At 40.1% G+C, this 13,063-nt stretch overlaps 1 protein-coding gene across 1 annotated transcript in view; it reads right to left on the bottom strand.

Annotated features, from left to right (window-relative positions):
• Positions 1 to 13,063, bottom strand: part of Myh15 (myosin heavy chain 15) — a 111,040-nt gene that overhangs the window by 33,687 nt on the left and 64,290 nt on the right. The window contains exons 25-30 of the mRNA XM_060370501.1: positions 12,832 to 12,977; positions 11,283 to 11,373; positions 8,094 to 8,483; positions 6,529 to 6,655; positions 6,124 to 6,242; positions 3,493 to 3,689 (exon numbers count right to left, since the gene is read on the bottom strand). Coding sequence (XP_060226484.1) covers positions 3,493 to 3,689; positions 6,124 to 6,242; positions 6,529 to 6,655; positions 8,094 to 8,483; positions 11,283 to 11,373; positions 12,832 to 12,977 — 1,070 coding nt within the window. The remainder of the gene's footprint in view (positions 1 to 3,492; positions 3,690 to 6,123; positions 6,243 to 6,528; positions 6,656 to 8,093; positions 8,484 to 11,282; positions 11,374 to 12,831; positions 12,978 to 13,063) is intronic.

Genomic DNA, 13,063 nt, shown 5'->3' with positions numbered 1-13,063 from the left:
CTTGTTTGTTGGCAGAGTGGGCTTCCTGCTGACCCCAGCCTCTGGCTCCTATGTCCACATGGATGCTACTCCTCCCTCTTTACCAGCCTGGATCTGGAACTCGGACTCTCTTTAAATTCCTATAAAGAAAGATTTGCTTACCCTAACACTTTCATAAAGATATTATGAAACAGATCCTTATATTTAGATGTAAAGCTATTACTGACATTTCAAAAGAACTAGGAGAAAGAAGTTTGCTTTGAACATTTTGATACAGTCCCTAAAGGGTTCCTTGAATGTGTCTTCCGGAGAACTCTCTTGTTCTCTCCAGCTCAGCCTCTTTCTGAGTGCTTCCCAGATCTTACAATTCCCTCTTCTCTTCCTTATTGGCTTGAATGGCGATCATATTTGCATTCAGCCCAGATCCGCCTACTGCAGGGCTCCTTTCACAGACCTTGCTGTCTCAGCTCCGACACCTTCCGTATTAGAGGGGTGTGGTCAGTGGTGTGGACTTCCTCTGTCCATGCGGTATAAGAGTCTTGGGAAGTTTGGTGCATGGACTGTGTTTTCCTGCCTACATGTCCTACAGAAATCCAGCTGCACCATTTGTACTCTTTCATTAAAACGAACAGATTTTTCTTTCATGAAATGAACTATAGGTACCAAAGCGTTTGCTCTCCTGTGACAGCCTGAGAAAGGACTTCAGTAACTCACAAGTACCACTCAACTAGCCCCTAACCCCAAAGCGGTGTGATACGGCTCCCCATGTGTGGGATGCTAAAACAATCTATCTGTGCATGTTATCTAGAAGGCCCTGAGCTCTGCTCCTTCCTTGTTCTCTGGCTTTATAACATCACACTTCAGTGTACTTTTTTATTTTATTTTATTTTCTATAATTTATTCACTTTATATCCTAATTGTAGCCCCCTCCCTCATCTCTTCTGGATCCCACCCTCCTTCCCTCTTCCTTCCCATCACTGTCCCTTAGTTCACTGAAAGAGGGAGGCCTCCTCTCCTACTATCTGACCCTATCTCATCAAGCCTCATCAAGACTGTCTGGAGCCTCTTCCTCTGTGGCCTGTCAAGGCCAAATCACCAGGGGAAGGTGATCAAAAAGCAGGCAACCGAGTTCATGCCAGTGACTGCCACTGCTCCCCTTACTAGTGTTCCCATATGGAGACTGAGCTGCCTAAGGGCTACATCTGAGCAGGTGGTCTAGGTCTCTCCAGCCATGGTCTTTGGTCTTTGACACAGGCCTCACCCCCACCCCCTGGGCCCAGAATTTTGGCTTTCTTGGCTTTCTTTGGCTTTCCTGTCCCCTCAGGGTCCTTTCCTTCCTTTTCTTCTTCCTTAAGACTCCCTGTGCTCTGCCCTAAGTTTGGCTGTGAGTCTCTATAGCTGCTTTGATCCCCGGCTGGGTAGAGTCTTTCAGAGGACATCTATGGTAAGCTCCCACCCTGTTCCCTTTCTTCTGGTATCTATCCTGTTTTCCCTTCTGAATGAGGATTAAGCATCCTCCCTAGGGTCCTCCTTGTTTAGCTTCTTTAAGTCTGTAAATTTTAGTATGTTTATCCTATATTATATGCCTAATAAGTGCTTATAAGTGAGTGTATATCTTAAGTGTCTTTCTGCTTCTGGGTTACCTCACTCAGGATGATCTTTTCTAATCTAGAAATTTGCAGGCAAATTGACACACTTTCTCATAAGAAATTCTGGTGCTTACACCAGCCTAAAAGAGTAGGATGCTAAAATCATATGTATTTTAACTACACCTATGGTGACTGGCACCATAAAAGCGATCTGGTTTGGGTGACTAACTATGCTGGTTGTCCCAAGACTGAGGGTTTTCACTGGAGACATTTAACATATATTTGTCTGGGAAATTTTATCATAAACTGGATACACTAATTGCTAGCATTTCATTGAGAATTTGCTCTATGTTTAAAAGCAACTACTACTGTTTTGCACCATAACTTTCCAACAGCATGTACTTACTCAACTGCCTAGCTTTTAAAAAAGGATATGAGAGATTAAGAAACTAAAAACATTGTTTTCAGAGCACAACCACGCAACAGGCTCAGGAGAGGATCTTTCACTCTCCAGCTGAAAATCACAGGACTTCCCACTTCTCTATAGCTGTTTGCCTCCCTGAGGTGATTAGGAGGAAAACTGTGATATAGTAAAAGCATATTTATATAATATTCAAATAATATAAAAACAAAACTATTCAAATATTACCATGCTACCTAGTATTTTTTCTTTGTCACCTACTACCAAACCAATGACAACAAATATGTGTGATTAAAATGCATTATCTACATTATCTATCTGCATTCTTTATTCTTTCCTTTCTTTCTACCTAACAAAAAAAAAACACAACTGTCAACTAGAATGATAAGTAGAAACTTTCCATTGAAATTTTCAGTCACTAAAAAGAAAACAAGAAAAGCTTATTTAGAAGTGAGTGGCAGATTGGATATAAAGGGGTGTTTCTGGTCAATTCTCCATTTTTCTGGGGTCCAGGATTTTGTAAACCCCTAGGGTGGGTATTTTTAGCATCTGTCATTCCAATGCCCTTCTTGAGCTTCTGTGGATGGAGGTGGCTCATTTGGTTCCCTGCTGGGACACAGCATACCAGCTGTTCTGTAAGTACACAACATCCCCATTCACAGTTCAGGTGAGGAACTGAACATTATTTCAGGTTGAAGCCTAAAAGAATTGTATTGGTCATTCTTGGATATTTGCAAATATATCAAATACTGTTCTTTTAAGTAAACCATTAATGGCTGTAACCTGTAGAGTCAGTTTTACATGTTCTCTCAGCACACATTCACTCAATCCATAGGCCAATAAGCATGTCAGTTCTACTCTTTGGTGCTGGATCTTGGACTATCTGGCTTCCTTACTCCTAAAGATTCTGAGAATAGCTTTCTAAACTATTGTGTGTCCTTAGCTATAAAACTGAAAGTTTAATTTTAGGAGCGTTCCAAGGATAAATCCTTTAAAAGGAGCCTTTGTCACATAAGACAAAGAATATATATGATAATAAAGGTTAACATGTTTCCAGTTGTCCCTTCTGCACAGAATAATTGATAGTCTCCAAATCTTATACCGAAGACCAAGTACCTCTAATGATGGACACACATACATAAATTAAATCAGTCATTTGTTGTAGTAAATAAAGTGTAGGTTTACAAGTGCTAGTGACCCAAAATTTTTAAAGCATAACTCAAAGTCCCAATGTTCTAGAAAGATTTTATTATGCTCTGAGAAAGAGCCTTTTTCTTTATCTAAGACATTTTAGTAGTCTCAATCAATTATAAAATATTATAATAATTTAGCCCCTCTAGACTACATACTTCTCTCCAGAAGTAACTGTTTCATCTTTTGTCTTGGACTTATTAAAAAACTCTGGAAGGATTTGTTAAACACATAGGATAAGGTGACCCTGTCATTATTCTCATTCTCTTGTGTGTGACCAATTGAAGGTTGAGGGAGCCTTGACCTACTCACTTGGCTTCCTCCAAGTCTTCAGTTCTCTGGATAGCATCATGTTCATACTTTGTTCTCCACTGCACTGTTTCCTTGTTGCCTTTGGATAGAGCCTGGTGCAGCTCAGCCTTGACCTCTTGTTCTTCTTCATACTGCTCTCGTAGAAGGTCATAGTCATGCTTGGCCGACTGCAGGGCATGAGCCAGGGTACTCTGAGACTGTAAAAGGCATACTTTTAAAAACAGGCACGTTTTACCATTAGCAATGTGATCTTTGGAAGTGACATACTCTTTTCAAGTAAAGCTAACACCACCTATAAAATTCAAGTTGAACTTAAGCCCAGCAAGAAAATGCTAAGGAAAGACTATGGGAAAAGACAAAAAGGACAGTTATATAACCTGCCATTAAGACAGGAAACACATTTATATTTAAGGAAATGGCAGCCTGCATGAATTTCAGTAGAAGAAACGCTTATAATATACTGGGAAACATAAAGGAGCACTCATTATTATTTAGGCACTATGATTTATATTTAACAATACATCAGTCGGATTTTGTTCAAACCAGAAGAGTAAGATTTAGTCTATCCCTTTCATTCTACTTATCAAAAAATAAAATCCTAATGTTTACATTTAGAAAATGATAACATTATAGTACTTTCTATATTTGTTGGAAGACAGAGCTGATTTTTTTTTAGTTGTTTTTGTTGTTGTTTTGTTTTTGAGACAGGGTTTCTCTGTGTAATAGCTCTGGCTGTCCTGCATTCACCCTGTAGACCAGGCTGGCCTCGAACTCACAAAGATCTACCTGCCTCTTTCTCCTGAGTGCTGGGATTACAGGCATGCACCACCACGCCTGGCAACAGAGCTGATTTCAAGGAACATTTTTTATCACTTAAGTGGTTATTTGGCTAATGAAATGACATCATCCCCAGGAGATCACCATAGGTCTTTTTGACAAAGTTGAAAAACAAAGAAAAAACCTAAGGCCACCATCTTAGACAGGTGCCTGTCTGTGAGTACATGCCTAATGGCATCCTCAGCCACATATCCCTAGATGGGGAACAAAGAGCAGTAAGAATGAGGATAGAAGTTTAAAAAATGCACAAGATATATGAAATATCATTGACAATATTCAAACTGTGGAAATTTCATAAGCACAGGGTGTGGGGGATACAACGAGATTATCTGTGGAATCTCACCAGTCTTGGAAAAGATAAAGATAACAGACACCAGGTTCTAAGAGTTCTGATAGACCCCCAAATAGTTTTGACCAATAAAAGTCTACACCATGATATTATACTCAACTAAGTTAGAAATCCAAGTCAAAGAGAGAGCTATAAAACTAGAGAAGCAATACTAATTCACATGTAAAAGAACTCCAAAAAGACTAACAGCAGATCTGGGCAGAAACTTTCTAAGCCAGGAGGGCATAATCAAGTTCTAAGAGAAAAGTATCATTCAACAATGAAAGAAAAATAAAGACAATCCAGGGTAAGCAAAGGCAGAGGACTCACCATTGTGAGTGAGACTGGTTTCATAAGAAGCGCAGAGGATGGAAGGAAAAGTGCAAATCCACACAGGTAAGGGCAGTAAGTACCATTATAAAGGAACACATACACTGTCTTGAGTCTGCTTTGTCTGGATAGAACATGACTGCTACCATCTTGGAGCACAGGAGCTATAATCACTGCCAGGAGCCTCTCTAGAGACTAGGCATATTAACATTATGTTGGAGAGAGAGAGAGTAAAGGCCCACAGGCTGATGAGGCTTGGCAGAATGGCAGGGGCCATGATTCCATTTGTGAGAGCCTCACAATGCTCGTCTCCTTCTCAAGGTTATAAAGAAGGTGGAAAGCTGACTCGAGGTGGGGAGTTTGTGGTGTGTAGAGGTAGGATTTTTCAATGGTACAGCTTTTTGTGAGTGCTTCATGCATTGGGAGTCTTCAGTCGTGTAGCCGCCCAGAAGTCTCCCAGTGGTCTTTCTGGTAGTATCTTCCAGTCACCCACGTTCCTGTGGGTAATCCCAATAAACTCATTGGTCCACCATACCGGACCTGGAAGAAATATTTTCTTTGATATGTTGGTACCCTTTCTATCTGTGGTGAGGAGATGTTTCTTTACTTCTCCCCAGGGAAAAATAATGTGGCACGTACATATAATAGAAAACTGTAATGCAACTGTATAAATAATGATAAAAGAAGAATCAAACTTTATCATGACAGAAAATCACTAAACCGTAAATGTAAACCAAAAGAGAGATGGGAAGGAACAAAGAATATATAAAACAATCAGAAAAAAAGGTAGTAAATTCTTACACATCCATATGGTGAAACTCACTGGAAATATACCACTGCTTGGGACCCTTGACGACCTTCAGTTCAAGTAAGAACTGTGGTAGAAACACACACTTCTCTTGTCCTAAGTCTGATGAACTACAGGTGTAATTTTAATGATAAAGAGAATTCTTTGGTTATCAGAGGTCCTCCTGGCACGAAGAAGGACTAACCTTTGACTTCACCCACTACAACTAGAGTGCTTGTCCCTTTCTCTTTCTCAAGAGAAAATACCGAGGCTCACCGGCCAAGCATTATTTTGTTGCTGTTTTAAACAAATACCATGTGACTGGAGAAGGAAATGATTGACACATTACCCTAGTCTCCTCCTCTAGTTGCCCTCTCAGTTCTTCAATCTGCCGAGTGAAGCTGCTCTTTTCCCTGGAAAGCTGGCTGATCAGAGCCTCCTTTTCTTCCAATTTTTTTAAACACTCACCTAGGGAAAGATTTCACAGTATAAATTAATCATTGTCCTTCTCAGTGATTGCCATCCCTGCCTATTGACTTTCAGGACCACCACAAGGACTCCTACCCAAATACTGTTTATATAAAGGGAAGGCCTAAGAGGTCCCATACAGGTAAACCAGGACAATGAGCCATTTCTAGACACAGAAGGAAAGACTCCCCCCCCCAAAAAAAAACAACACCTGATCTTTAGCAGTGAGTATGAGCCTCTTGGGTTGGAGAATGAGTCCAGGGGAGGCAGTAGCACGTCCACTCACCACCCTCACTCTGTAGCACTGCCTTCTGTGCTGTCAGGTCGTTTGCCAACTGAGTCACCTCATCCAGTTTAGCGTTTGCTTCACTCAAGCGCCTTTCGTACTGACCACAGAGTTTCTCAGCATTTGCCTGTGATTTTAGCAGAAAATGTCCACACTAAATTGCATAGTTACTATAATTACTAAGTTACAAAAGGAGGGTGGTGATGCTCTGTTCTGGGACCTATATGCTTTCTTCCGTTTCTGGAATGAAAAACACAGCCAGTATCAGGAAAATGTATCCTTTAAATTAAGCACATTGAAAAAAAAATAAATCTTCTCAGATTCAAATGCAACTCCCTAAATTTTAGGAGTCTCTCTAGAATTCTACAGTCTTCTAGAGAAGGCAGTATGTCACAAACCAGTGTAGTACCAGATAGAATCATTTCATGTTACTATTATAAATATTTAGCTTTCTCTTCCACTAAAATATGTTTCTCGGGGGTAAATGTTCTGCTTGATCTCAGATTCATGATGTGTGGAATAATGTTTAAATTTATTAAAAGGGGAAAAAGATGGCTAGGGAGGAAGCATGTGTAAAAGGAAATCTGGAGGGATGAGCAAGGTTCACAAAAGAGAACAGACAGATTTGAGTTCCAACAGCTTAGTACAAAATCTGCTTAAGAAACTGTACCCCTTATCAAGAGGGTTGAGGCTTGACAATGCTACTAACATTTCATTTTCAAAGTTTAGATTCTCTGAATTGGCTTTTCATGCTTGGAGGAAGGGATGTGTTAGTCTTTCTACTTCTCCCTGATTTAAGTAACCAGCCTAGTCACAAGGTTCGTGCAAGTTATTTTGACTCTCAAAGTCCTCAGAGAGGAGTAAATGCAAGATTGGAGTTGGGTAACTACTTGAGAATTAATTGTAGTTTGTACTCTCATTATCTATATGAGCAAAAGTGACATAGGACATTAATGAGCTATGTGGTTCTGTAGACTTTACATGGCCTGCTGCTTGCATGCCAATGTTCTTATCTCCTCCCATCCCATATGTGATTCAAACCAACAATTCAACAGGCACTCATTGCTGATATCCACACACTGTTAGCAATATAGGCCCATAAAGTACAAGAAGAATGGGGATGTCGTGATATACACCTTAAATTTAAAGTGTGTTTTGGAGAGCTTTGAAGTACAGAGAGAATTGCAAGGGCTTTGTTGCAGCTGTGAATTTCCATTCTCCACAATTGTAAAGCTCAGTAAAGCCACCTGGGAAGGGCACCCACCATGACTTTAGAACTGTTGCAATTTCAAAGCCCTTCTGAACTATAGAGTTTGTTCAGTCAGTCCAGGGAAACTTGATGAGGCCCCGTCTCAAAATTTAGAAAATATCAAGATGGCTAAACCTATAATTCAGCATTGGAGTACTTCCTTCCTGCATGAAAGACAAAGCCCCCAATATTGCAAAAGAAAAACTTGCTCCTTCCATTAGCAAACATTTCTAGTCCTATTCCAATGCTTCTCTGCTTCCCCCTCCCCTGCTACTTCCATATCAAGATGTCTATAAGGAGGCTTAGAAAAGTCTACCTTAGCTCTGGCCATCTGATCAGCACGGGTCAGGAGGTCATCCACTTGTAGCTGGAGGTCACTCTTGTCTTGCTCTAGCACGTGCCTGATATGCTGTAAGTGTTCTACCTGGCCCTCAAGCTCAGCGAGGGTCTCTGCGTGTCTCTTTTTCAAAGAGGCAGAGGTTGCCTCAAAGTACTGTGTGGTCTCTTCCATGTCATGACGAAGCTTCTGAAATCTGGCTTCCTGTTGCTTCGTTATCTCCATCTGAGCCAGACTGGTGCCCCCTGCCTCCTCCAGCCTCTCACTCAGATCTTCTAGGTCTTGGGTGAGCTCAGCTCTCTCTCTTTCCACCTTGGCTCTAGTGGTCCTTTCATTTTCAAGTTCCTCTTTCAGGTTTAGTATATGAGTCTGGAAGAATAAATTATTTTGACATGCAATAATTACTTGTTACATATTTCTATATGCAACAAGGCTATTACATTCATTTCGGTCTCAACTTAAAAGCCAAACATGAATATTTTTCATTCCTAATTTATAACTAAAGGAAATTGAACACCAAGAAATTAAGTGATTTTTTTTCTCCAAATCAATCCCAAGAAGCATAATTACAATTTTCAGTTCTTCCATATCCCCCAGCCCTACAGTATAGACAACATCATTAAATTATACACATGGAGAGAGTCTTACCAAAAGAGCCCCCTCTCAAAAAAAAAAAAAAAGGAAAGGTATACATTTAGGTGGGTAAGGATACAGAAAGGATCAGGGAGGAGTTAGGGGAGGGGAAACTGATCAGAATATATTGGATAAACAATCTATTTTCAATAAAAAAGAAACAGGCTTCTCATAAAAATAACACTTAAAAAAAGAACTACTTTCATGTGTCAAGAACAAATTTTAAAGGAAGCTTATAAAAACGTGGCAAAGTGGCTCATATGTGCCAAAAAAAAAAAAAATCTTATCCATCTTAGTAATTACAAACTTCAAAATTCTGTCCACAGAACAAACACCCAATTCGAGCAACTTGCCCTTAAGAAACAGTAGCTACTCATGTCGGCAAAGTTGGTCAACTGGCTTCTTTGTTTTCAGATTCCAAGTAGTAGATTTGCAGTGATGAATGGGAACTGGTGGAGGTCACCATTAGTAGTAGTGGTGTTACCTTTAGTAGTCCTTACTAAGTTAACTTACTAACGTTAACAGTGATCTGAGATACTAGCACAGGCAGGGTTATTAGCAAAAGGAAAGTTTTGATAGAAGACTCAGAACTCCAGACCCTCCAGTGCAGAGATTAAAAGTTCTGGAAATCTTCGTAGAGTCATTATATTCATTGCAGTGAAGCCAATGATGTTCACTGATAATGTCTTAAGAAATTAGGCAAAGGTTAGGAGAGAAGGAAAGACTATTTAAAAGTGTTTCCTTTAAATTAAATAAAATGGCCTAAAGAAAGTTATGCAATGGGCATTAAGGAGCGTTAAATTGGCACTTCCTGTAGCCAGTGGAGAGATAGGGACACCAACCCCCCCACACACAAAAAGCTTCTACCCAAAATGTGTCTTGTCCACAAGAAGTATAGGGGCAAAGATGGAAGAGAGAATGGCAAAGGAGTGACTGGCCCTGCCTGAGACCCAGGGCCAATCACTGTCACTATTAATGATACTCTGCTGTGCTTGCCGACAGGAGGCAGATGCAGAGACCCAAGGCCAAGAAATGGGCAAAGCTTGGGGAGTGCTGTGGAAGAGTGGGAGGAAGGATAAAGGGAGATGGAGGGGTCAAAGACACCAGAAGAAGATCTACAGAGTAAGTTAACCTGGGTCTGTCAAGACTGACAGAGACTGAGCCACCAACCAAAGAGCTTACATGAACAGAACATAGGCCCCATATACATATGAGCAAGTATGCAGCTTGGTCACCATGTGGGTCCTCTAACAATAGGAGTAGGGGCTGTCAGAATCTGTTACCTACAACTGGGTCACCTTCCCCTAGCTGGGCTGCCTTATCACTCCTTGGTGGGAGAGGATGTGCTTAGTTAGTCCTGCAGTGACTTCAGATTCCAGTAACTTGGTATTAATTGGTGGCCTCCTCTTCTCTGGGAGGAAGGAGATGGGGGATGGGAGAATAGGGGTGTGGGGTGGAACTGAGAGGAGAGGAGGAAGCGGGCTAGGATGAGGATATTAAGGGTGAAAAAAGGAAAGGTATTTCTCTAGGTCTATGCCAGCTTAGTCCACCAGTTTTGTATACAAGGTATCTCAGGATATATGCTTAAAAACATTTTAATTTCTACCTACAAGTAAATGTGGTTATTGAATCTGAAATATTTATCTCAAATAATACTGTGCTTGGCTCAGACACATCAGCGCACTTCCTCATAAGTAATCTTTAGAGAGTCATTAGGTACAAAACACTTTCTTTTGGATAAATTACAAGTGTTGTTTTATTTTGGGTAAAGTCAAGTGTCATTTGAAGATAAGTTCAGAAAGCATGATGCTTAATGTTGTTTCTGAAAATAAAGCACATTCACAAGGAATGAGACTTGTTTTCTTATTGGGCTTAAACTATTCCAGAAGATAAGCACCAACATGGGGCATCATTGAGATGTTAATGCAAGAACAACAACAACATCTATATGGATGCATGCGCAACACCATGTATGCACATGTGTACAGCCATAATAGTGCTTTTTTTTTGCCTTATAACATGGTGATGCAGTGTAAAATAATCACTTAGTCGAAAACTTCCAAATTGCCATCCACTATGAAATAATGCTTTGGGTTTATGAATAGCTATATAGTCTGCTGAATTTTAAATTAATTGCTTTCTAACCATAAATGTTAGAACACTAAACTAATGACACAGCGGGTCATGTACTGTTCTTCCCACATAAACATATTGTTGCATTTAATAATTTGAGCTCAGTAGTGTCAAGATTAATGTGTTAAAAATTATGCACTCTGGATTTAGCACAATTCCTAGATTTAGCACAGCAAAAGTTCAAAGAACAAGCTACTTGTTATTATTCTCAGGAGAAAGGAATTTAAGCTTAAGAAGTAATTACCCCTCCGGGGTCACACATTTGTGAGATTCCATTTACCTTCTTAACTGCTGACCTTTACTCCCTCTTCCTAAAGCTGGCTACAGCATGGGTTGTGGGAGTGCCACCCATCACTCATGGCTCTAAATGCTGCTGTACAGAGTTAACTGATAATTGGCTACCTGAAGCTCTTTCACCATCTTCTGAAGCTGAGACACCCGGTCCTTCTCATTCTCCACCTTTGAATTCATCTGACCCATTTCTAGTTCTTTCCTGTTTAGAAAAATATGACGAAGACAATCTATCAGAATAATAACATATTTAAATAGTTTAGAATTATAGAGTAGCATATGCATTTTTACTGTAAAACTACAACCATTACCTCTGCCCCTGAAGTCTTCATGACTGTTACACAATCCTTGTTCTCTCTCTCAAAAACCATGATCACATGTTTGGTATGCATCCTTCTAAACTTAAGTACTCAACAAATGGTGTGTGTGCATGTGTGCGTGCTCACCCGTGTGCATGGTAATAGTAGAAATATTTTCATTTTCTCTACTGTAGAATCTGCATTATTGTGTGAATTTTATGTATAGATATATAGCATAATCTGACCCAAATAATATAAGGGACATGCTTCTACACTTTTTCTGCACAGAGCTTGCTTTACAATAAGCCTACAACACATAGTCAACATTTTCAAACTCTGGCCTACAGCCTGCTAAGGCATGGAGTCTGATCTTCAGTTTACCAGACTGACACAATTTTCAGCACTGACTGAAAAGGGAACCCTGTCGTCATCTCCTAGCCTGCCATTCCATTACATTGTTAAGGTTACCCCAGATACATGTAAAGTGTAATAAAGTCGGAGCATGCTTGAGGCCAAGGCATGCAGGCAAAGAAAGTCAGAATCTCAAAGTTGCTCACTTGCCTATCTTTTTAAACTATGGACCCCAACTTTGGTATGTTCTCAGTTTTAACCTTGCATTTGGAACTCACTTGTGCTTCTTTTATTTAGTAGAATATAAATCTTTAAGCATTATTAAAAAAAAAAAAACTCTAGCACACAAAAGACAAAAGATACAAACTGTTAAGCTGCATTTCACCAGCCGGCAGTTCTAAACAGGAAGTTCTAAACAGGAAGTTCTAAACAGGAAGCCACCTTCCCACCAGGTCCACATGGGCACAAAGAATGCGAGGAAACCGATGGGAACTTTTCGTAAATTTTATCCCTTCGTGTAATTATGGCTTTAGGTTTTAAGAATCAATGTTTATATATTTTGCAAAAAAAAAATATACCCAACACAAATATTAATGAAGGTGTTTCTGAGAAAGAAAATAAATATTATTTAAGTGGCCATACAGTTTTCGAGGCTTCATAAAAACAGTCAGGTTTCTGCTGTGTTCATGTTGCTGTTGGTTTTATCACAAGTATAAAAAATAGACCACTTTATATAGACTCATATTTCCATAAATCACCTCTCATATTTCTTATTCCTCCCAACATTCTCATCTTCTAGGTGGACACTTTTATTATGTCCTCTAGACTGTGTCTTTACGCTATTTTTGCAATAGAGTCCGTCTAACAAAAAATATCCCTTTCCCAGGCTTCTAGTCACCATCTCGGGCCTTGTGATCTCTGGCCTAGAAACCTGACGCTGACATGAGAGCACTGCTTCTCCCCATACAGAGATTTTTCCCAGAATCCCCTGACAGTTGAACGATGCTCACTTCCTCAGCTGCTCTGCCAGCTGCTGCCGGCTGCTCTCCAGGTTCTCCATGTCCTCCTGGTTCATCTTTAACTCCCCCTCCAGCTTGCGCTGCTCCCTCTCACACTTCATTCTGGCTTTCCTCTCCCGTTCAAGGTCACCTTCCAGCTGGCAAAAAAAAAAAAAAGACTGCTTATCCAAATAAAAGAGTTTATATCTTAGCTAAGAGGAAGTGTTTACATTAACTACTTTCT

This window comes from Meriones unguiculatus, chromosome 17, assembly GCF_030254825.1.
Source record: "Meriones unguiculatus strain TT.TT164.6M chromosome 17, Bangor_MerUng_6.1, whole genome shotgun sequence".
In the NCBI taxonomy this organism is placed as follows: Eukaryota; Metazoa; Chordata; class Mammalia; order Rodentia; family Muridae; genus Meriones; species Meriones unguiculatus.
The sequence above is the reverse complement of the archived record's forward strand: the minus strand, read 5'-3'. Positions and strand labels throughout refer to the sequence as shown.